Here is a 25,828-nt window from a genome sequence, read left to right on the forward strand (position 1 = left end):
GATAAGAGTCCATCTATATGGTTTCACATGTTTGCTCAGCGAGTACTTAGTCCAGTATCTGTCTAAGCTTTTCTAGAACTAGGAGTCATTTATTGAAATACGTAACTTAAAGAAAAAGGTTAATTATTTAATGGGAAATCAAGAATCATTTTATTGTGTGCACTAATCTACAAATGTAATTTCCTGAGCTTGTGTTTAAAGGCTATAGGACAGCTGTCCCTGGGTAGCGGGGCCAAGAGCGTTGTCCGTGGGTAGAGGGGATAAGAGAGCTGTGCCATACCCCGAGTCCAAGATGGACTGCTCCCTATGCCAAGTACTGGCTGTGTCTGCTCCAATTCAAAAATATTGGCCATCTTAGACGTAACTTATATATAATGCTTTCAGTTTGGAAGATATTGATTATATGGCTGTGTCGATGTAGAATGCAGCCAGTGCTTAGTAGAGGGGGTGGTGGCAGCATAGGTGGTGGCTGCAGTCCTAGATTTTGAGCTCCGGCGCACATTTCACACTGCTTCGACAGGCTCTTCACTATTCCCATATGGAGAGATGATCGGAGCAGTGTTGAAGTGTATCCTGGCCTCACGGGCAGCATAGAATGACATGGTGGGCCGAATTCTTGAGTTTGACACCCATGATCGACATGCAGCTAGTGAGGCAAGAGAGGAGAGGATGGCGAGTAAAATATCTACCACTGCTTGAATAGAGATCCATGCTCACATTCCTCCAACACATCTCACCTATGTACATCGGTGGCAGAATATGCTGTGTTTACAATAGTGGTCTCTACAGTCATACGGTCGGTCTACCAATTAATTTTTAGATCTGAGGAATTTACACTATTTTCCCTTGGAATAAGAAGCTCCTCTGATCACTTCTGCTGACAAGTGCAGCATCAATATACACAATGCAGGAAATAAAGACTAGTTTTAAATCAGAGCAAAGCAAATCTGGGTCATACTGTTCCACATTTTATTAGAGACCAAGATACATAGAGAGGAGAGTCTGTAAAATTAGGGTCTCAACTGAAAGAGGTTACCTTGTCGTTGGTAAATGGGCATACACACTTTGATCAAAATGTGGACCAAGTAACTCACTTTTTTTGCGTTTGTAGCAATAGTGGAGTTCATGCTTCTGATGTACAGTGTGTATTAGTGTATATTAATGAATATACAAACAAACACAATGAGAGAATGGTGCTGTTAACAGTAAAAGTTGTAGCACAATACAAAACAATCCTGATACACTGTGCTCACCACTGTATGATAATATGCCTCTCGTAATACAATTTCTCCCAGCAATGCTTACCTCCTTCACTTTTCCAGAGTCAATCACAAACACAACATCATTTACTGTAATGCTGGTTTCTGCAATGTTGGTTGACAGTATCTACAAAACATACAAATAATGAAAGTTCCCACTACTGTAGGTTTCACACTTTCAAGCCATATGTTATATCCATGTAATCTTCAACGTACAATTTTACGAACACCAACTGGCGGGTTCTTCAAAACCTTCTTCTGGTCAGTAGTTTGCATGTTTGAGTGCAGCATGAATATTTGATACCTATAAAAAGCATAAAACCTGACCTGTAACCAGTCTGTAATATTTATCTCTCGCCACATGAGCTAGTAGAGAAGGTGCAAATCAATTTAAAGGATCAAGTCCAGGGTCCACGTGAGTAACCTATGGCCGCCAGGCAGTAGCCCTCCTACCTGCAGCTCTTCTTTTGATTAGCCAGCCTGCCCCAACATCACAAATGCGTCATACTGCAACAATGACGTCTTGCCAGGCCAACTAATCAAAAGAAGATACAAGGATACTATCAGGTAAGATGCGGTTTGCAGGGCTCCCACCCAGGATCCACAGGTAATTGCTGTGGTTGCTGGACCAGGTCCTGCCAGTCAATTTGCACCATCTCTACTACATATCATTTATATATCAAGCTCAATAATAAAATGGTATCCACTAATATTCCATGATACAATTTAATGTCCTGGACAGTCTATTTAATCTGATAATGTTATCCCAGGAACATTTAAGGTTTTTGCATTATTACTGTCTATATTGCCTGACAATGTAAAATAGGAAACATCATTTACCTGTGAGAATTTTCAGAAAACCTCTTGTCATCGTACAAGATACGATCTCGTAGTCCTACTATTTCATCATACCCTGGGAGAAATATTAGTACAGCCCCTAAAAAACAGAAATTAGCTAATCAACCGATATTAAAATTAAGAAAAATGAAGCATTTTAATACAGAAGAATTCAAATACTATTGCCCCACAAGCCCTTAGATAGTTCAGGGATTACAAATTAGATGCAACCATTACATCCTCACTGTCGCTGATCTGAACGGACTTTAGCTTAGATATGTCAAATTTCCAGAAAATCTCTGATCAATGGCAAAGGGGTATAATCTAAAGACCATCATTCCTGGAATTAGTTGTAGCCCAAGATCAAATAAATAAAGTGAATCTATGACCCACAAGGAGCACCACTCCAGCGTTTTTTTATTTTTTTATTTTACCACTGGAGTGGTGATTCTAATCTAAGGCCCCTGCACAGCCTCATACTTACCTGCCGCCGTCTTCATCTTTTTTCACCGCCGCTTCTGTCATTCTCCGGCAGTTTTGTGACCTGCGGGATCGCTCCAGTGTTTCATTGAGTGAGCTGGAGGTCACAACTCAATACAAGTCTACGATAGCTTTGTTCTGGCTCTCATAGACTTGCACTGAGAGCTTGTGACGTAACGTTTGACTTCCGGCCAGTCAGAACTTGCGGTCACAAGATGGCACCGTGGGATGGGAGCAGAGGAGAAAAAAGGTGAAGACGCTGGACAGTAAGTATAAGAGTAGGGGTAGGGACCTTAGAATAGAAGTGGGGGGAAAAAAGGAGTGGAGTTTTAAATGGACTCTCTCTCCCATTTACACTCTTTCAATCTCTTCCATTGTTGTAAAATCATATATAGATTGTAAGCTTGCGAGCAGGGTCCTCACTCCTTATGGTATCTGTTGATTTATGTGATTATTGTTATTCTGTAATGTCTTTTATTGTCAGTACAAGTCCCCTCTAAAATGTAAAGTGCTGCGGAATATGTTGGTGCTATAGAAATAAAAATTATTATTATATTATTATATACAGTGGGGAAAATAAATATTTGATACACTGCCAAGTTTTCCCACCTACAAAGAATGGAGAGGTCTGTAATTTTTATCATAGGTTCACTTCAACTATGAGACAGAATCTAAAAATAAAAACCAGAAAACCACATTGCATGATTTTTAAATAATTAATTTGCAAGAATTCTGACTCTCACTGACCTGTTAGTTTTTCTTTAAGAAGCCCTCCTACTCTGCACTCATAACATGCATTAATCGCACCTGTTTGAACTCGTTACCGGTATAAAAAAGACACCTGTCCACACACTCAATCACACTCCAAGCTCTCCACCATGGCCAAGACCAAAGAGCTGTCTAAGGACACCAGGAACAAAATGTTTTACCTGCACAAGGCTGAGATGGGCTACAAGACAATAGGCAGCAGCTTGGTGAGAAGGCAACAATTGTTGGCACAATTATTAGAAAATAGAAGAAACACAAGATGACTGTCAATCTTCTTCGGTCTGGGGCTCCATGTACGATCTCACCTCATGGGGTAAGGATGATCCTGAGAAAAGTCAGGAATCAGCCCAGAACTACATGGGAGGACCTCATCAATGACCTGAAGACAGCTGGAACCACAGTCTCAAACACTACCGATAGTAACACACTGCGCCGTCATGGATTAAAATCCTGATGGGCATGCAAGGTACCCCCCTGCTCACGCGAGCATATGTCCAGGAGGGTTTGAAGCTCACCAATGACCATCTGGATGATCCAGAGGCGGCATCGGAGAAGGTCATGTGCTCAGATGAGACCAAAATAGAACTTTTTGTATTAACTCCACTCCCCGAGTTTGGAGGAAGAAGAAGGATGAGTACAACCCCAAGATTACTGTCCCAACCGTGAAGCATAGTGTGGGAAACATCATACTTTGAGGGTGCTTTTCTGCCAAGGGGACAGCACGACTGCACCGTATTGAAGGGAAGATGGATGGGGAGGGAGGCCAAAATCTTGCGATACATGTATCACAAGATTTTGGCCTCCCTCCCTCAGTAAGAGTATCGAAGATGGGTTGTGGCTGGGTCTTCCAGCATAACAATGACCCAAAATACGCAGCCAGTGCAACTAAGGAATGGTTCCATAAGAAGCATTTCAAGGTCCTGGAGTGGCCTAGCCAGTCTCCAGACCTGAACCCAATAGAAGGGAGCTGAAACTCAAATTTGCCCAGCGACAGCTCCGAATCTTGAAAGATCTATATGGAGGCGTGGGCCAAAATCCCTGCTGCAGTATTTGCAAACTTGGTCAAGAACTACAGGAAACTTCTGACCTCTGTAATTGCAAACAAAGGTTTCTGTATCAAATATTAAAGGGAACCTGTCATGTAAGTCCTAGCTACTATCTACACTGCCCCCATTGCTTTGTTAGTGATGCACGTGCAGGGAACAGAGGATTATAGCGCATGCGCAGTGAAGCTGGTAACCTCACTGCGCACGTGCGGACCAGTGGCCGGACATATAGAAATGCGCATGCGCCACATTAATAGCACTTGCCGGGAGCAATATTCAAATACATGGGCAGTGCCAGGAGTGACTGAATGCGGCGTTGCCCCTGACCGAATAGCAGAATCACACCCCTATGACTGAAAACGAGTAGGTAGGATCTAGTACATAAAAGGTTATAAAATTATTATAATACCACCAATTTAAATGAAAAAAGCTTGTTAGTGATGCACACTGCATCAATAACAAAGCAATGGGGGCAGTGTATACAGTAGATACGACATGACAGGTTCCCTGTAAGCTCTGTTTTTCTATTGTATCAAATCCTTATTTCATGCAATAAAATGCTAATTAATTATGTAAAAATCATACAATGTGATTTTCTGGATTTTATTTTTAGATTCTGTCTCTCACAGTTGAAGTGTACCTATGATAAAAATTACAGACCTCTCCATTCTTTGTGGGAAACTTGCAAAATCGGCAGTGTATCAAATACTTATTTTCCCCATTGTAGGTTTCCTGGATATTTCAAAAGAAAAAGCACTTTTTACTGCTTATACTGTTTGTAACAAAATTAAAAGCTTTGCAAAGTTTTGTAACCATTTTATTGTTAACATAAGTTAGTAAAAAATAATCTTTGCAATAAGGAACCCTAAACCTAGTTATTTGCCTACCACTCCCATCCAGACTGATGCAACTCCATGGTAACAGACTACAAACAAACGCTTTGGAGTCTGATCCTGCTGTCATGCTCCCGTGCGTCTCTTCACTACTTCCCGCTTCCTTACAATCGGTAAGAGAGCCAGAAATCGAGCACTATCATATCCTAAGATATGAGGAAAGATGCCAGATGTCAATAAAAGGCAAGAAGTGGATGTGCACTTCTTATCCATCATTAACTTACTAATATGAAGCCCAGATTCCTGAAATTCAGAGAATACTAATCCTGTGAAGACTATATACAAATGCAAGTCTCTATACAATACAGCTAAGATGGACCATCACTTTATTATGAGTCTCTGGGACTCTTAAAGATTTAGAGAACAATTGGAGTAGATTTACATCTTCCCTTCCTCCCGAATATTTCCTCGCACCAGTATACTGGCCACTTTGCTGTGAGAGGTGCAGAATGACGTGACCCTATTAACTTGAATGGGGCATGGTGCAGTTACTTGTAGATCTGAATGGCAAGAAGCAGCTGTGCAGGGAATGAATAGTACAGTCCCAAAGATCGGGAAAGGTCACTATCCTTACAATGCGCCATATCTCAATGAGATGGGAAAACCCTCAGACAACCCCTTCTCAATCCCTGTTTCCGGCTTGTAAAATAGTAAGGCTGAGTTCACACGATGCGTTTTTCATGCGTTTCCGCGGCGTTTTTGCAGTTGCGGAAACGCATGAAAAACGCATGGTAGAAGGGCAGCAATGTTCCCCAATTGAAATCCGCATGTGCTGTGCCCATGATGCGGATTTTTCCGCAGCGTAAACGCTGCGGTCAAAAATCCGCATCATGTCAATTAATTTTGCGGAAACGCTGCTCTTTTGCCGCCATTGACTTGCATTAGACAGCATGGAATCCGCATCACTGTATATGTTGATGCGCTTTTCATGCGGTCTAATGTGCGGATGGTACCCGGGTGTGGATGAGAGGACTCTCATCCAGACCCAGGTACCATTAAAAAAAAAAAAGAATAAAATAAAAAATATATATATTCTCACCTTCTGACGGCCCGCGCAGCGCTCCTGCTTGATTCCCCGCACTTCGCGGTTGAATGAAGAAGGACCTTCGCTGACGTCAGAGTCATGTGACGGGTCACGTGACGCTGACGTCGGAAGGTCCTAAAGTCTTCACTGCCGGCAGCCGGGACCGAGCGAAGCCGGACACCGGGGGCCATCAGAGGGTAAAGTATGTATTTATTTTTTATTTTTTGACATTCACACACTATATAAATCCATGCCGGTTGCATGGATTTATAGAGTGTGAAGTTGACAAGCACTTTCCAAGTGATGCTAAAATCGCTTGGGAAGTGCTTGTCAACCCGCATGCGGAAATGAAAGTGAAGACCGCTTCATTTCCGCATGTCCCTGGCAGGAAACCGCATGTACAATCCGCATGCGTTTTTTCCTGCCAGAGAGATGCAGAAACGCTCAGGAAAAAATCTTGAGCATTTCTGCATCGTGTGCACATACCCTAACACATATTCTCAGCTACAGTGCCATTCCAGCTGTGTTAGCAGTGCACTTATGTTACGAGATCCTTGCAGCCAATCAGTGCTGGCTTCCTTCTCCTCTCCTATCCTATAGATAAATCACATACATCCGGAGGAAGGGAGAGCAACATAATGTCTCACGATGCCGGGGAGAGACAATAACGACACCACTGGAACAGCACCGGCAAAGGAGGCGAGTATAGGTGTTATTATTTTACAAGGGAGGAACATAGCTATTGGGAAGGAGTTGTCCAAGTAGTGGACAACCCCTTTAATGCAAACTAATCGTTGCTAAATTTAATTCTATGCAATAAAATTGCTGCACCTGAGTCAGAATTTTGGCAGATATTATAAAGAATATGCATTATTAGGTCAAGGTCCACTTTTTCATCATCAAAACTGTAGTGGTAAGCTTTGAGAAGCTCTTGTTCCTCCGCAGTCAAGCTGCTGCTTTCCGTCTGCACCAGGGAACTCTCATCTAGACTGCCAGGCTCCAAGGGGGCGCTACACAAAGAGAAAAGGGACAGATTAACAATAATACAGAACAATGCACGTGGTGACATCCAGATCACTATCACCTACCAGGTTAAAGGCCCCGTCACACTTAGCGACGCTACAGCGATCCTGACAACGATACGACCTGTCAGGGATCGTTGCTGCGTCGCTATGTGATCGCTGGTGAGCTGTCAAACAGGCAGGCTCACCAGCGATCAGGGGAGCAGCGACATCGTGGAAAGAATCTTTCCACGATGTTCTGCTCCTGGTTACCAGCCTGCTGAAGCAGGAGCAGGCTGGTAACCATGATAAACAGCAGGTTACTAGGGGCACACGCGCACTTAGTAACCCGCTGTTTATCATGGTTACCACTCTGCAACGGTGAGCGGGAGGGCACACAGCGATGTGTGCTGACCAGCGGGAGGTTAAAGACCAAAAAATGGTCCAGGACATTTTGCAGTGATCAGCGACCTCACAGCAGGGGCCTGATCGCTGCAAAGTGTCACACATCGTGACATCGCTGGTGAGGGCGCTGTTGCGTCACCAAAACCGTGACTCAGCAGCGATCTCGCTAGCAATCTCGCTATGTTACTCGGGGGCTTTAGATGCAATAAATCCGAGCTTCCCCACATATGCATGCTCACTATTATATTGCTATAGGTGGAAGAGATAACAGCTGTCAGAAACCTCCCAACTAGTTGGGACAACATAAGCTGGATCATCTTCTCACCTCAACATTCAGGCTTCCCCCATTATTATTATTATATCGCCATTTACGCCATGGTGCTTTACATGTGAAAAAGGGATATACATAGAAAAATAATTACAATAATCTTGAACAAAACGTGACAGCGACTGGTACAGGAGAAGCGAGGACCCTGCCCGCGAGGGCTCACAGTCTACATGGGATGGGGTACACATTATTGGTGGCATTTGATTACAAATTACCGAATCTGAATGGTCATCTTAACCCCTTTACCCCCGAGGGTGGTTTGCACGTTAATGACCGGGCCAATTTTTACAATTCTGACCACTGTCACTTTATGAGGTAATTACTCTGGAACGCTTCAACGGATCCCACTGATTCTGAGATTGTTTTTTCATGACATATTGTACTTCATGATTGTGGTAAAATTTCTTCGATATCACTTGCGTTTATTTGTGAAAAAAATGGAAATTTGGCGAAAATTTTGAAAATTTTGCAATTTTCAAAATTTGAATTTTTATGCCCTTAAATCAGAGAGATATGTCACACAAAAGAGTTAATAAATAACATTTCCCACATGTCTACTTTACATCAGCACAATTTTGGAACCAATTTTTTTTTTTTTTTTTATTAGGGACCTATAAGGGTTAAAAGATGACCAGCGATTTCTCATTTTTCCAACAAAATTTAAAAAAACTTTTTTCTAGGGACAACATCACATTTGAAGTCACTTTGAGGGGTCTTTATGACAGAAAAAACCCAAAAGTGACACCATTCTAAAAACTGCACCCCTCAAGGTGCTCAAAACCACATTCAACAACTTTAATAACCCTTCAGGTGCTTCACAGGAATTTTTGGAATGTGGAAGAAAAAAATGAACATTTAACTTTTTTCACAAAAATGTTACTTTAGACCCAATTTTTTTTATTTTCGCAGGGGTAACAGGAAAAAGTGGACCACAAAATTTGTTGTGCAATTTCCCCTGAGCACGCAGATACCCCATACGTGGGGAAAAACCACTGTTTGGGCGCACGCCAGGGTTCGGAAGGGAAGGAGCCCCATTTGACTTTTTGATTGTAAAATTTGCTTGAATAATTAGCGGACGCCATGTTGCGTTTGGAGAGCCCCTGATGTGCCTAAACAGTGGAAACCCCCCACAAGTGACACCATTTTGGAAACTAGACCCCTCAGGGGAACTTATCTAGATGTGTGGTGAGCACCTTGAAACCCCAGGTGCTTCACAGAAGTTTAGAACATTGAGCCGTAAAAATAAAATTTTCACATTTTTGCAACAAAAATGTTTTTCAGCCCCCAATTTTGCATTTTCATAAGGGTAACAGAAGAAATTGCACCAGTCTGTTGTGCAATTTCCCCTGAGCATGCAGATACCCCATATGTGGGGAAAAACCACTGTTTGGGCGCACGGCAGGGTTCGGAAGGGAAGGAGCGCCATTTAACTTTTTGAATGTAAAATTTGCTTGAATACTTAGCGGATGTGCCCCTGATGTGCCTAAACAGTGGAAAAACCCCACAGGTGACACCATTTTGGAAACTAGACCCCTCAGGGAACTTATCTAGATGCATGGTGAGCACCCTGAACCCCCAAGTGCTTTGCAGAAGTTTATAACATGGAGCCATGAAAATAAAAAAAATCAAACTTTTACCAAAAAAATGATGTTTTAGCCCCAATTTTTTTTTATTTTCACAAGCGTAAGAGGAGAAAATGGACCCCAATAACTGTTGTGCAATTTCTCATGAGTACGCCAATACCCCATATGTGGGGAAAATACAGAAGGGAAGGAGCATTGTGTGACTTTAACGCAAAATTGGCTGGAATTGAGAGCGGACGCCATGTTGCGTTTGGAGAGCCCCTGATGTGCCTAAATGGTGGAAACCCCCCACAAGTGACCCCATTTTGGAAACGACACCCCTCAAGGATTTTATCAAGGGGTATAGTGAACATTTTGAACCCAGAGGTACGACACAGAATTTGATAACATTAGGTCATCATATTGAATAACTTGTCATTAGTCTTGAGCGTAAGTGCTCGCTACTTGAGTTTGCATCGGGTACTCAGGTATGCACCATGTACCGAAGGTGCTTGAGTGACATGCTCGAGTCCCCGCTCCCATGTTTCATAGTTATTAGACACCCCAAAAAAAACATGCGGGGATCGCTCGTGCATGGCAGGCAATCCCCGCGAGTTTTTTTATGGCCACGAAGCATATGAGGCGGAGACTCTAGCATGTCACTTGAGCACCAGCGATACTCAGTGCATACCCGAGCACCTGATGCAAACTCAAGTAGAGAGCACTTGCGCTCAACACTAGTCGCCATATCGTCGTCTTTTTTTTTTTACTTTTGAAAACAATCCCTAGCCCAACCCTAACACAACCCTAACCCTAACCCTAGAGTTTATTTTTTACACCGTTCCTCGTGCGGTATAAGTGATTAGATGACTTTATTCTTCGGGTCGGTGCGATTGCAGTGATACCAGATTCATATCGGGTTTTTATGATTGACAGCTGTCACACACTAAAAGACGCATTTTTTTGCAAAATCTAGTTTTTGCATCGCCATATTTTGAGAGCTATAATTTTTCCATATTTTGGCCGACAGAGTCATGTGATGGCTTGTTTTTTGCGGGATGACTTGACGTTTTTATTGGTGCCATTTTCAGGCACTTGACATTTTTTGATCGCTTTCTATTCCGATTTTTGGGAGGCAGAATAAACAAAAACCAGCAATTCCAGAATATGGGATTTTTTTTAATGCTGTTCCACGTGTGGTAAAATTGATAAGGCAGCGTTATTCTTCGGGTCAGTATGTTTACAGCGGTACTACATTTATATCGTTTTTCTATTTTCTATGTTTTGGCGCTTTTACACCATAAAAGCTATTTTATAGAAAAAAATATTTTTTTGCATCGCCTTATTCTGAGAGCTATAACTTTTTTATTTTTCAGCTGATGGAGCTGTATAGCGGCTTGTCTTTTGCGGGACAAGATGACGTTTTCAGCGGTACCATTTTTATTTATATTTGTCTTTTTGATCACGTGTTATTTCATTTTTTGTTTGGAGGTATGATGATAAAGCATTGTTTTTTGCTTTGTTTTTTATTTATTTTTTTACCGTGTTCACTAAAGGGGTTAACTAGTGGGACAGTTTTATAGGTCAGGTCGTTCCGGACGCGGCGATAGCAAATATGCGTACTTTTATTGTTTTTTTTTTTTTTCACAATAATATTTATTGATGGGTATTATTTTTATTTTTGGTGGATTATTTTTTTTTATATTTTTACAATTTTTTTTTTATTCATTTTTTAACACTTTTTTAACTTTTATTCTGTGTCCCACTCTGGGACTTTCACTTTTTTTATTCTGATCGCCTGTATAGCACAGGAATGCAGCACCATCCCTGTGCTATACAGGCTGTCAGTGCTGCAGATGCAGAAGATATTTTGGTCATGTACTGCGCATGACCAAAATATCTTCCTCCTGTCTGGTGGCCCGGATGTTGTCATGGCGACATTGGGTCGTCATGGCAACAACCAGGAAGCCGTGCCAGACAGCGCTGGAGGCCGGGAGAGGAGGTGAGTATTGCGATCACCTCCCCTTGCCCCCGCAATGCTGCGATCGACTTCGATCGCAGCATTGATGGGGTCAATGTGCGGGTGCGATCGCCATATGACCTAATAATACGTCATTGGTCCAATAGGCCCAGGTCACCATGACGTACTATTAGGTCGTACGTCAGAAAGGGGTTGTCCTTTTTTAACATTTTATTGTACCTTAGGATTTAGAGGTCTAAAACAGGATTTTTGGTTACTCCCAGTAAAACCTGTTTCTCAGAGCCTTCATTGGGAGACACAGGAAACCATAGGTGTATGCTGTTGCCACTAAGAGGCTGACACTATGCACAAAAAAAGTTAGCTCCTCCCCAGCAGTGTACACCCCACCGACTGGCATTAAGTTAGTGTACAAGCAGTAGACGCAACATTTAAAAGAGAAATACACAAATGCGAACAGTAACTTTAAAAACAGTTAGTAAAGCTGTCAAACATTGGAGAGTGCTGTGTCCCCCAATGAAGGCTCCGAGAAACAGATTTTCCGTGAGTAACCAAAAATCCTGTTTTCTCTATCGCTTCATTGAGGGACATAGGAAACCACGGGAGGTCCCAAAGCAGTCACTGGGGAGGGAAACCGCAGAAAACTACATTCAGGTCAGAGTACAACCACTACCGCCAGCAGGATTCTCCTACCTAGGCTGGGATCTGCCAAAGCATAGGTATGGACCCTGTAAAACTTGGCAAACGTGTGAACGAAAGACCAGGTGGCCGCTTTGCAGAGATGTAGGGCGGACGTCCTATGACGAACGGCCCAGGAGGTGCCCACCGCACTGGTAGAGTGGGCCTTAATCCCAGATGGAGGCGTTCTGTTCTTAGATTGCCGTCCGGATCTAGCGAGCAATCGTAGTCTTGGAAGCTGGAAGGCCTCTCCGCGATGGGGGCGGTCCTAGCAAGGTAAACTCGAACTGCCCTGACCAGGTCCAATCTATTCAGGGAGTGTTTCAGGGGGTGAGTTGGAGTTGGACAAAGGGAAGGGAGGACAATGTACTCATTGACATGAAAGGTGGAAACCACCTGTGGAAGAAAAGAAGGCACCGGTCCCAAAACTACCTTGTCCTGATGGAGAACAAGGAGAGGAGAGCGACAATATAGAACCGCCAGCTCCGAAACGCACCTTATGGAAGTGAAGGCCACAAGGAAAACCACCTTCCAAGTAAAAAAAGACAGATACTAAACGTAGTGGTTCAAAGGGAGAAACTCTAATTGCCTCCAAAATTAGGTTCAGGTCCCAGGGATCGACTGCAGTTCAGTACGTGGGCCACTCCCTGGAGCAAAGTTCTGACCTGAGGGCGAGAAGCCAAATTCTTCTGGAAGAGAATAGATAGCGCGGAGACCTGGGCCCTTCAGAGAGCTGAGAGCAAGGCCTGTCTCAAGTCCTGTCTGAAGAAAAGCCAGAATCGAAGAAAGGGAGAAAGTCATAGGCACGGTGTGATTAGTCTAACACCAACGGAAAAAAGCTCTCCAAGTCCGGTAGTAGACTCGAGATGATGACTGCTTCCGAGCCCGGATTATCATCTGAATCACTGGTCCCGAAAACTCAGAAGCTCTTAGAACCACGGTTTCAACAGCAAAACCGTCAAATCGAGCAAGCGAGAATTCCGGTGGAAGATGGGGCCCTGGGAAACCAGATCTAGTCTGTCTGGAAGCTTCCAAGGAGCATCTGCAAGAAGGTTGATGACCTCTGCATACCAGGACCTCCTGGGCCAATCCGGTGCCATCAGAATGACAGGCACCCTTTCTGCTTTGATCTTTAGCAGCGTGGGAAGAATGTGAAGAGGCGGGAACAGGTAGGAGACAGTGAATTGGGACCAGGGAATCGCCAGTGTGCCAAGTCCCACCACGAGAGGGTTGCGGGATCTGAAGACGAACTGTGGAACCTTTCTGTTCAACCGAGACGCCATGAGATCTACATCTAGAGTGCCCCACCTCAGACACATCTGAAGAAAGACATCCTGATGTAGGGACCATTCTCCCTCGCGACTGAGAAAGTCGGCGGCCCAATTCTCTATTTTCTGGATGTGTACTGCAGATGTTGCCAGAACCTTGTTCTCTGCCCAGAGAAGCATCTGGGAGACTTTGGTTAACGCCAAAGGACTCCGGGTCCCTCCTTAGTGGTTGACATATGCCACCGCTGTGCTATTGTCTGTCTGAACTCGGACCAGGAGGCCCCTGAGAAGATACCGCCAGTGAAGAAGGGACAGAAGAATGGCCCTGATCTCTAAGATGTTGATTGGTAGGGAGGACTCATCCAGCGACCAACGTACCTGGACCGTCAGGTTGTGGAAAACCACTCCCCACCCGAGGAGACTGGCATGCATTGTCATCACTTTCAAGTGAATGGGAAGAAAGGATCAACCCTGAAGAATGAGCGGGGATGACAGCCACAAATTTAGGAATGCCCTGACCCAAGACGAGATCCGAACTGGACGGTCCAGAGAGAGAACAGATCTGTTCCACTGGGATAGGATGGCCTGCTGAAGCGGTCTGGTGCAGAATTGTGAGATTGGAATTGTCTCTGCAGCAGCCACCATCCTTCCCAGGACCTCCATGGCAGAACAGAGAGATGGAGGCCAAGTGGCCTGAAGACAGTGAAACCCCTACCCCGTTGGAGGGCAGCTCTCTTCTCCTTGGGGAGGAAGAACCTTGCCTGAAGAGGGTTGAACAGCATGCCTAGGAATATAAATCGCTGAGTGGGGACAAGACAGGATTTTTCCCTGTTGACTATCCAGCCGAGCCAAGATAGGGTATTGAGAGTGATGGACACTTTCCTGGGAAGGGAAAAATTAGGAGCCTTGATGAGGAGATAGTCAAGACAAGGGATGACCACAAGGTCCCTGATCCACAGGAGGGCCATCACTGCTGCCATTATCTTTGTGAAGTCTCTTGGAGCGGTTGTGAGACTGAATGGCAGGGCAACGAGCTGAAAGGGGTCCTGTCGTACCGCAAAGCACAGGAACTTCTTATGCCCTGGAAAGATAGGGACGTGGAGATAGGCGTCTTGGATGTCTCCCGAGCACAGGAACGCTCGTGACTTCATGGAAGCTCTTACTGAAAGAAGGGATTCCATTCTGAAATGGCGAAGACTAACCCTTCTGTCAGCAATTTTAGATACAAGATGGCTCCAACCGACCCGTCCTTCTTTGGAACTACAAAGAGGTTTGACTAAAAGCCTGTGAAACATTCCTGGGATGGAACAGGAACAATGACGCCTGATCTGAGGAGAGAGGCAATATCTGGAACCAGAGAGGGATCCATTCCATTGGGGGATGGGATTCGAAGGAACGATCTCAGGGCCATGAAAATAATTCTATTTTGTATCCTGAAGATACAACCTCTCTGACCCAGGCGTCCTCGATGGAGACGAGCCAAACATCCCTGACAAACAGGAGACAGCTGCCCAGCCTGGGAGAATCCCTGAGCGTCATGTGAAGGAGACCTGACAAGTCGATTCCTGGAGGATCTGCACTGCGCATTGCGGGCACGCCAGGAAGGAGACACTTTGAAGGAAACCCTTTTTCTTTCCTGAGGTGCCTGATGCCTTCCCTGAAGGGAGGAATCTTCCGTAGCCGAGAAGCGCCAAAAGGGTCGAAACTTACGCTACAGGGGCGGACGCCGAGGTTTTTGCTTGAGAAAGCAGAGCGCTCGTAGCTCCAGTGGCCTCCTTTATAATCTGGTCCAGCCTGGTTCCAAATAGTAGAGATCCCTAAAAAGGCAAGTTGGTGAGGGACTTCTTGGAGGACAAGCCCGCCTGCCATGCCTTTAGCAAGATGGTTCTGCGTATGGCCACTATATTACTGGCCGCATGACCAGAGCAAGAGGCGGCGTCCAGGGAAGCAGAGACCAGATACTTTCCCGCATTAGAGATCTGGTTCACGAAATCAGCTATCTCATCAGGTTGTGTTCCAGCGAGGATGCCTTGACGGAGTTGCTTAGCCCATGCAGAAATGGACTGACACCCATGTGGTGGCAAAGGCAGGATATAATGTGTAGTCAGCTGATTCAAAGGCAGATTTGGCGAACGACTCTATGAGTCTGTCATTGGAGTCCCTGAGGGATTCTCCATCCATAAGGGGCAGGACAGTGTTAGTGGACAACCTGGAAACTGGAAGAACCACCGTTGGGGAACTGGTTCAGTTTTCCATAAGGTCAGAGGCGAAGGGATACAGGATACCGCTTACCTCTCTGGAAGTATCGTGTCGGATGTTCCCTTTTTCTGGAAAGAACCTCCTCAAATTCCTTATGTGGGGCAAAAACCCGATGGCTGGTTTAGAGTATCTGAAGGATGATGCCTGTTCTGCGGGTTCCGTAGAAGAATCCTTGATGTGAAAAGTCTGATTCACCGCCACAATGAGGCTCTGAACCATGTCTCTCATATTAAAATCAAGGTCAGAGTCCGGATATGAGTTGGCGTCGGAGACTATGTCTGAGTCCAGTTCAGCAGGTGAATCAGGGGAGGACGATGGGGGGGAAGCTATCCACCGAGAGGTGCTAGGGGAAAACAGGGAGCAGGAGGAGGACCTGGATTGACTCTCCTGCCTAGTAATTTTAAGGCTATTGCAAGTGGACTTAGCCGATGGGTCCCGAGATCCGCTAGCAGATTTAGCAGGGGGGAATAGGCAGCCGGTCTAGCACGGATACAAGGGACTAGGATACCTTAGCGAGATCCGCAATGTTCCTGTGCTGAGATAGTCCTATAAATGTGCCCCTGCTGTGTACTGTGTAATGGCTGTGTCTGACCGTGCAGGAACATGGTCTGATGATACCACAGATCCTGTGCAGGGAGGAAGCAAAAAAGAGGATAAAGACAGGACAGCAGGGGATCGCAAATGATTCTTTTTGTGAGGTAAAACATTTACCTTCCTGTTTTTAAACAATGTTTTCCTTCAAAGGAAGAATCGGCTGTGATCCTGTGCTGTAATGTCTGTATACTCTTTTGCTTCCTCCCCTGCCCAGGAGATGTGGTATGATCAGACCATGTTCCGTGCATGGTAAGACACTGCTTGACCGTGTGCACACCATTATGAAGTCTGAAGACTACCAAAAAATTTTGCAGCATAATGTAGGGCCCAGTGTGAGAAAGCTGGGTCTCCCTCAGAGGTCATGGGTCTTCCAGCAGGACAATGACCCAAAACACACTTCCAAAAGCACTATAAAATGGTTTGAGAGAAAGCACTGGAGACTTCTAAGGTGGCCAGCAATGAGTCCAGACCTGAATCCCATAGAACACCTGTGGAGAGATCTCAAAATGGCAGTTTGGAGAAGGCACCCTTCAAATATCAGGGACCTGGAGCAGTTTGCCAAAGAAGAATGGTCTACAATTCCAGCAGAGCATTGTAAGAAACTCATTGATGGTTACCGGAAGCGGTTGTTCGCAGTTATTTTGGCTAAAGGTTGTGCAACCAAGTATTAGGCTGAGGGTGCCAATACTTTTGTCTGGCCCATTTTTGGAGTTTTGTGTGAAATGATCAATGATTTGATTTTTGCTTCATTCTCTTTTGTGTTTTTTCCTTGCAAGCAAATTAAATGAAGATAATACCAAAGAATTTGTGATTGCAATCATTTTCAGGAAGAAACGGAGTATTATCTGACAGAATTGCAGGGGTGCCAATACTTTTGGCCACCACCGTATAAGATTATCTCAGCACAGGAACATTTTATTTAATAACATCGAATTGTGGAAGTTATTATTATTCCAGGATCTATCGAGTAAAATTAACTTTGTTCGTGGGAAAACCCCTTTAAGTGCTTCTTCTCCATCGCAGCTCCAGACTTTATTGATTGGCTGCAGTGGTGATATAATGCCCCCAACCCTTGCAACCACTGTAACCAATCACCGAGCTCAGTGTCTTGTTCTCGCTTGGGGATTGGCTGCAGCACTGCAGACGTGGCTTCACTACTGCAACGTTCAACAAAGACTGGAGCAGCAATAGAGAGGCAGCGCTGCACCAGGATAAGCGAGTAGCAGATACTTTTGATATTTTAGACCACAGCAAACCTATGGTACAATACAATTTTAAAAGGCATAACCCCTTTAAAGCTCTGTAATCATTATGCCCTTCAAGGGCATGTCAATAGGTTTTGTCTGTTACTAAGGCTCCAAACAACGTTCATTGCAATTTGCTAGAAAATTCAGTCTTTTCCTATGGAAAGGAAAGTTGCTAGGAAATTGGAGCATAAGAGATATTTGGCAATTTTCACACACTAACTTATTTCCATAGTGAAACATTAGAGTCATTTGAAGTAATGCTGACAGTGTGACCCAGGCCTAAAGCAGGCCTACCTGGCATACAATTAACACAAGGAAAATTTAGCATTTTATTCAGTCCAATATAAATTACTTGAGGAAAAAAAATAGAACTATTAAATCAGGTTTACCTGTATGATTCCAAGAGGTCAACGACTTCTGTCTGTCCAAAATGTCTCGCCCAGTCCAGAGCCGTCCTATTGGAAACAAATTTGGAAATATTTTTGTTTAAAATGTAGACGGATAATCTCATACAAGTGACCACCCTGAACTCGGTGCCTACATGTGACGACACTGAGGTCATGTGTAGCTTTTACATCTTCTCAGTGCACTGCTGCTAATCGCAGGATGGAAAACTTTTATTTTACTATTCTTAACTGAAATCAACAAAATATGCATCTAATGAATATGGCCACCGTAAAGAGGTTTTCCAAGAATACATGTTTTAAGTGATTAGGCCTGCAAAGGTTTAACATAAGCTATATAGTTTACTCGCCCACAGCTACTCCAGTGCTGCCTCCTAGTTGACAGGCTGCAGCATTGATGCCACAACTGCAGAACACGTGACACCTGCAGCCAATCACTGGGCTGAGCGGTGATGCAGAAGAAGTGGGTACACAACTGGTGAGTACAATGAATAGCTGCAGGGGGTCAAATGTGCTATATTTGTGATGTCATTGTTGCAGCCTGTCAACAAAAAATGGGAGGAGTGGTGAAGAGACAATTCTGGAGCAGCGATGGGGCAGTAAAACTTAGCTTGAGGTTTTTAACCTTTACAAGCCTTATATAAAAAACACTTTTATCAGACTACCATTCATAAACCTATTAGAGCCTATCATGAAAGAAAAATAACCCTCTAAACAACAATGCGCAATTTCAGTAAATTAAGGTTACTAATGCAGGATATAATGGTCTCTTAAAGAGCAAATGATGCATCAGTTAGGATAGACAGTTTATGCCATGTGTCCTACAACCACAATCAGTGAGGATAGACAGTTTATGCCATGTGTCCTACAACCACAATCAATAGGATAGAGGGTTTATGTCATGTGTCCTACAGCCACAATCAGTGAGGATAGACGGCCTATGTCACGTATCCTACAGCCACAATCAGTGAGGATAGATGGCTTATGTCACATGTCCTATAACCACAATCAGTGAGGATAGATGGCCTATGTCACGTGTCCTACCACCACAATCAGTGAGGATAGATGGCTTATGTCATGTATCCTACAGCCACAATCAGTGAGGATAGATGGCCTATGTCATGTATCCTACAGCCACAATCAGTGAGGATAGATGGCTTATGTCACGTATCCTACAGCCACAATCAGTGAGGATAGATGGCTTATGTCACGTGTCCTACAACCGCAATCAATGAGGATAGACGGCTTACATCACGTGTCCTACAACCACAATCAATGAGGATAGACGGCTTATGTCATGTGTCCTACAATTGCAATCAGTGAGGATAGATGGCTTATGTCAAGTGACCTACAGCCACAATCAGTGAGGATAGATGGCTTATGTCACGTGTCCTACAACCACAATCAGTGAGGATAGACGGCTTATGTCACGTGTCCTACAACCGCAATCAATGAGGATAGACGGCTTACGTCACGTGTCCTACAACCACAATCAATGAGGATAGACGGCTTATGTCATGTGTCCTACAATCGCAATCAGTGAGGATAGATGGCTTATGTCAAGTGTCCTACAGCCACAATCAGTGAGGATAGATGGCTTATGTCACATGTCCTACAGCCACAATCAGTGAGGATAGATGGCTTATGTCACGTATCCTACAGCCACAATCAGTGATAGACGGCTTATGTCACGTGTCCAACAGCCATAATCAGTGAGGATAGACGGCTTATGTCATGTGTCCTACAGCCACAATCCGTGAGGATAGACGGCTTATGTCACGTGTCCTACAGCCACAATCAGTGAGGATAGACGGCTTATGTCATTTGTGCTACAGCCACAATCCGTGAGGATAGACAGCTTATGTCACGTGTCCTACAGCCACAATCAGTGAGGATAGACGGCTTATGTCATGTGTCCTACAATCGCAATCAGTGAGGATAGATGGCTTATGTCAAGTGTCCTACAGCCACAATCAGTGAGGATAGATGGCTTATGTCAAGTGTCCTACAGCCACAATCAGTGAGGATAGATGGCTTATGTCACGTGTCCTACAACCGCAATCAATGAGGATAGACGGCTTATGTCACATGTCCTACAGCCACAATCAGTGAGGACAGATGGCTTATGTCACGTGTCCAACAGCCATAATCAGTGAGGATAGACGGCTTATGTCATGGGTCCTACAGCCACAATCCGTGAGGATAGACGGCTTATGTCACGTGTCCTACAGCCACAATCAGTGAGGATAGACGGCTTATGTCATTTGTGCTACAGCCACAATCCGTGAGGATAGACGGCTTATGTCACGTGTCCTACAGCCACAATCAGTGAGGATAGACGGCTTATGTCATTTGTGCTACAGCCACAATCCGTGAGGATAGACGGCTTATGTCACGTGTCCTACAACCACAATCAATAGGATAGAGGGTTTATGTCATGTGTCCTACAGCCACAATCAGTGAGGATAGACGGCTAATGTCACGTGTCCTACAGCCACAATCAGTGAGCATAGACAGTGTATGTCACATGTCCTACAACCACAATCAATGAGGATAGACGGCTTATGTCACGTGTCCTACAACCACAATCAGTGAGGATAGACGGCTTATGTCACGTATCCTTCAGTCACAATCAGTGAGCATAGACAGTGTATGTCACATGTCCTAAAACCACAGCCAATGAGGATAGACTGCTTATGTCATGTGTCCTACAGCCACAATCAGTGAGGATAGATGGCTTATGTCACGCATCCTACAGCCACAATCAGTGAGGATAGATGGCTTATGTCATGTATCCTACAGCCACAATCAGTGAGGATAGATGGCTTATGTCACGTATCCTACAGCCACAATCAGTGAGGATAGATGGCTTATGTCACGTGTCCTACAGCCACAATCAGTGCGGATAGATGGCTTATGTCACGTGTCCTACAACCACAATCAGTGAGGATAGACGGCTTATGTCACGTGTCCTACAGCCACAATCAGTGAGGATAGACGGCTTATGTCACGTATCCTACAGCCACAATCAGTGAGGATAGATGGCTTATGTCACGTGTCCTACAGCCACAATCAGTGAGGATAGACGGCTTATGTCACGTATCCTACAGCCACAATCAGTGAGGATAGATGGCTTATGTCACGTGTCCTACAGCCACAATCAGTGAGGATAGACGGCTTATGTCACGTGTCCTACAGCCACAATCAGTGAGGATAGACGGCTTATGTCACGTATCCTACAGCCACAATCAGTGAGGATAGATGGCTTATGTCACGTGTCCTACAGCCACAAACTGCTCAAAAGGTAAAGTGGGATGAACACTATCTATACTATCTAGTACTCAAAATAAAATTAATAGAGGAATGGGTAATTACCATCCATTGGAAGCTTTGCTGTGGACATTGGCTCCCATGCCAATAAGTTGCTCTACCTGGCACAAAAAGCCTCGACCAGCAGCCACCATTAATGGTGAAGCGCTTGATTCACTGTGTCTGTAGTCGACTAGTAAATAAGAAAAAACAGTCTGATGCTTAATATATAAATATATATGATGCAAACAAATTAATATCGAGTCAAAAAAAATGTTTTCAGCAGAATCTTATAACATCGTATAATAGGCACAAATTAATGCAAATTATGAATAGCGGGGCCTAGAAGCCAGTGACCTTTCCCTAGGTTAAGCCAAACTGTAGAGAGAGTACAGCTTTATGCCAAAGTTTATATAATGTTTATGGTAAAACTTGTGGGAAAGGGAACAGTAGGGAGCTTAGAAAACAAAATCCATTCTCATGTAAGAAATCACAAATGTCCACAATGGAGGATGCTCAACAGGCAAAAGAAAAAAATGCATTAGATCGACCGAGAAATATTACTACTAGTAAAGAAGATATGAACTTACCACTGACATTTTCTGTCAATATTAATTGGAACAGTTGTGCAAAGGCATCTAGGTCTCTATGGAGCCAAATATCAGAGAGACACAAGTCCATTTCCTTTATCAGCCACGGCTCTAAACAATTCACATCCTTCTCAGTCTTAATGGAAAGCGATAGAGAGCAGAAGTCAAAGTTACCAAGCTGCTACAGGGACTGTATGTCTTCCGTCATATATTTTATTGTCAAGCATATTTTATTATACATCAGAATCAAAGCAGACTATTCTGCTTTATGTATAGGCAGCAGATTAGAGTCAGGATCACTCTATTAGCCAAAACTGCACAGAAATGTTATTTGGTTAATAGGAGCATTCAAAGAATACAAAGGAGAGTTGATGAGTCTGGTGCTGGTGTAGTCATGACAAGAGCACCCCCATGCTTTACTCAGTGTCTGATGGGCTGTCATATATGCAGATCCATAGCTGATGATCATCAATAACAGGTGAGATATACAGGGAGGAGTTCTTCTCATGAATACACCAAACTTATTCATTATATTCCCAGTGTATGCCTTTAGCACTCTTAGTTATCAAACATAACGGTCCCCATACTATGCTATTCTTACATAGAGCAGCATGGTCTGATGACAGCTTTAAGACTAGCTCAAAATGTGGCATATATGAGATATCAAAATATTAGAGTTAGGAGAAAAGAATACCCCTTATATTCTAACCATCAGTTTCAAGAAAAAAATATTACAAAACTACTATCTAGCTTTATTTTGGCTGCCTAAGTAAGTAACTCCACCTTACCAGCTGACTGAACACAGTGTCCCCTCCGTCATCCAGCAGATCATAATCCACTGCGATGCTGGTAATGCTCCTCCGCCTTTGGGTGTCGCTCTTTACGCTGTTCTCTTTTGCCGAGTGCCATTCAGACAGAGTTGTCCTTTGTTTTTCCTCTGTGACAAAGACATTATTATAGAGAAAACACATGTAATGTAGATGTATGATTATGCAGATCTAGATGTTCTCCTATTTACCTATGAAATTTAGTGTGCATTAGCTCAGGACTGAATCTGGTGCTCAGTTCCTTATACCTTACACAAAGTGTCTCATGTGACGCCTCTCAAGCCCTGCCCTGGGAAGCTGGGGTACTCGGAGCCGGGTCAGATGTTGAGAACGGGGGATGCAGTCGTGGCCTTGACCCGTTCCGTGCCCAGGGCCGTCACATTGAAAATGATGTTAGGGCTATCCGGGTTGAGTGGTAATTTGTCGACTACGCCACCTGTGGTGTCTGGTGATGCGCCACCAGCGCCGCTACAGTCCGCTGAGGTCCGATGTCATGGCGGCTAAAGTTCTCGCTGCTCCCCACAGGCGGAGCGCGGCCTCAGGGCAGGCAAGGCGGGAAGAAGTGGGGTAGTAGTGCGGGAGAAGGGACACGGCGTCGCTAGGTATGGCGCGTAATGAACAGTTCGGAGGCCATAGGGATGAATTTCCAAGGCTTTACTAACAGTTCTCATAAGCAGCACAAGGCTTCCCCCTGCTCCTCGCGGAGTCCTGTGGCCACCAGGGACGGGGGTCCGACTACCTCCGAGGAAGTCCAGTGTTTGGTAGCGTCCCTACACCAGAGTGTTCCTGCACTACAGACTTTACCCCTTCCCGTCTGTGCGTGTGTAGATAGGCCGGGTCTCCCTCTGAGCTCCTCTCAGGTGTGGGGCTCGGGTGGCAATTCCTCTCCAGCCGAGGTCCACTGGGATCCTCAGGGCCTAACCGGGCTTTCCCGTCCTGGACATAGAGTACGAGGTCGGGTGTCGGTACCCCTCTCGCAGCCGGAATCCCTCTGAATAGATCAGGTAGAAGAGGACAGGTGGCGTGCTCCGCTCCGTCTCCATCCTCCCCGGGACCCATTTGCTAGGGAGCCACACTCTAAAGCTCCTGGGCCTTCTTGATCCTGGTCCTTGGTCGGGTTGAGACATTCCTTGTCTGCAACCTTCCTCTCGTCCCAAAGGTCAGGGTACGAGGGCTGTGTCCCATGCCGGTGCAGGCCCACACAGGATCTGCGCTCCCGGAGGGAAGTCACTTTAAACACAGTATTTTGGACAGCACAGTACGACCACTTGACAGCAAGACTGCCAGAGACCACACAGGTCTAAAGGACTGGACTCTGCACTAGGCAGACAGGGACCAAAGAACCAAGTTCAAAGATGGCATTCTATTAAATATGAAATTAGAAGTGTCACTAACTGTTCCTCCACCCACACCCACTAACTGGTTCCTACCACTTTGTGTTCCCCAGTCTCCCTGTGACCAGGGGAGCAGCACTAGTGCATAATAGCTCCCTCCGGTGGAAATGTGTGGTGTTGGATGCAAAACTAGGTAACTACCATCACACCGGACTTACCTCAGAGGAGGAACACCACACTCCATTAAAGAAGTGCAACACTCCTGTGGCGGCCGAACCCTCAGGGGCGCCACATCTCATCCCCACTTTTAAGATGAAGGTTTAGTTTTACACCCAAAGACATTATTTTGGATATAATATCTGCACCTTTAAAGCATGTATTAGCATTTTGTTTTATTTCCAATCTTTTCATGTTGCTCTGTCTTCTTACTTTCAGGATAACTCCTTAGAAAAATTCAGAAATTCCCTCCCCAAGTGCACACACGTTGTGTGTTTTCTGCACCAAATCTGCTGATGACTTTTCTCTGGCAGATTAGCTGCATCAAAAACGTGCGTATTTGCTGCGTATTTTGGTGCGTATTTTTGACTCATTAGGGCATGTGTACACTTGTTAGTAAAAAAAAAACTGCAAATATACAGCAAAACACAATGTGTGTGCACTTACCTCACACCTCTCAGCTGTAATGCCTCCTTAGTTTTCCCTTTCTTCCTTCCTGCTACTAAAATGATTTTTCTCAGTCACTGCAGCCTGCTGTGACCCCCGGAGGATGTAGCTGCAGGATCAATCACTACACCAGTCCATGTACTTGGGAACTTGTATCTTCTAGTTGTATTTTTTTAACTTTCTACTAATTTTTATATACAAAATGAGTATACCATGCAGTAATTCACTACGTATAATGAGTATCAGTACATACCACACTGCTTCTCTTTCTTGTATTTCAGCATGTCCTTATTTCTGTAGCCCATAGTTCTTAAAATATCCTCTAAAAACAATTCTTTTACTTTAAAGGGTCGTCCTGGTACTTCAGATGACAGAAACATAACATAATATTAATCAGGTGAAAACCATAAGCACTTTCTTTTAGAAATAAAATTAGTAAGCATTTGCCTTAAGGACAGATTCGACTCCACTCCCCCCGCCTCCACCCCACGTCCATGGCCGAGAACATGAGCCTATGCACTGGGGGAAAAAAAAATAATTGACTGTTGCTTATCTTATAGCTGTTGTGGGGAAAGCATGGTCCCATTAATGAGAATAAGGCCTATGCATGATACCTGCAGAGCATCGGATGGCAACTCTGCCACCATCCTGCCCAGTCTGCAGTTGCGTCTCTCACCATTCGATGTCAGACCCGACAGGAGAGTATAAATATCCCAAATCTCCGCCATGGTCAAATAATTAGGCACGACTCTAAGAAGCATACTACCAGCACTCTACAACCCCTGGAAAAAATTATGGAATCACTCAATTCTGAGAAAAAAATTATAGAATCAACCCGTAAATTTTCATTTCCAAAGCTAACACCTGCATCAAATTAGATCTGCTCGTTAGTCTGCATCTAAAAAGGAGTGATCACACCTTGGAGAGCTGTTGCACCAAGTGGACTGAGGATTATCAAACTCTTAAAAGAAGGTAAATCATCACGCAATGTTGCAAAAGATGTTTATTGTTCATAGTCAGCTGTGTCTAAAATCTGGACCAAATACAAACAACATGGGAAGGTTGTTAAAGGCA

The 25,828-nt window shown here is 44.4% G+C and overlaps 1 protein-coding gene across 3 annotated transcripts in view; it reads right to left on the minus strand.

Annotated features, from left to right (window-relative positions):
* Positions 1-25,828, minus strand: part of LOC141261631 (3'-5' RNA helicase YTHDC2-like) — a 190,200-nt gene that overhangs the window by 47,988 nt on the left and 116,384 nt on the right. For all 3 annotated transcript variants that reach the window (XM_073676231.1, XM_073676229.1, XM_073676230.1), the window contains 9 exons: positions 25,008-25,115; positions 22,719-22,867; positions 21,931-22,066; positions 21,407-21,533; positions 18,017-18,082; positions 7,139-7,317; positions 2,100-2,196; positions 1,476-1,563; positions 1,306-1,386 (listed from right to left, as the gene is read on the minus strand). In XM_073676231.1, the coding sequence (XP_073532332.1) occupies positions 1,306-1,386; positions 1,476-1,563; positions 2,100-2,196; positions 7,139-7,317; positions 18,017-18,082; positions 21,407-21,533; positions 21,931-22,066; positions 22,719-22,867; positions 25,008-25,115 (1,031 nt within the window). The remainder of the gene's footprint in view (positions 1-1,305; positions 1,387-1,475; positions 1,564-2,099; positions 2,197-7,138; positions 7,318-18,016; positions 18,083-21,406; positions 21,534-21,930; positions 22,067-22,718; positions 22,868-25,007; positions 25,116-25,828) is intronic.

The sequence above is a fragment of the Phyllobates terribilis genome, unplaced genomic scaffold (genome assembly GCF_046119375.1).
Source record: "Phyllobates terribilis strain yellow unplaced genomic scaffold, ASM4611937v1 Scaffold_1__5_contigs__length_1240528914, whole genome shotgun sequence".
Classification (NCBI taxonomy): Eukaryota; Metazoa; Chordata; class Amphibia; order Anura; family Dendrobatidae; genus Phyllobates; species Phyllobates terribilis.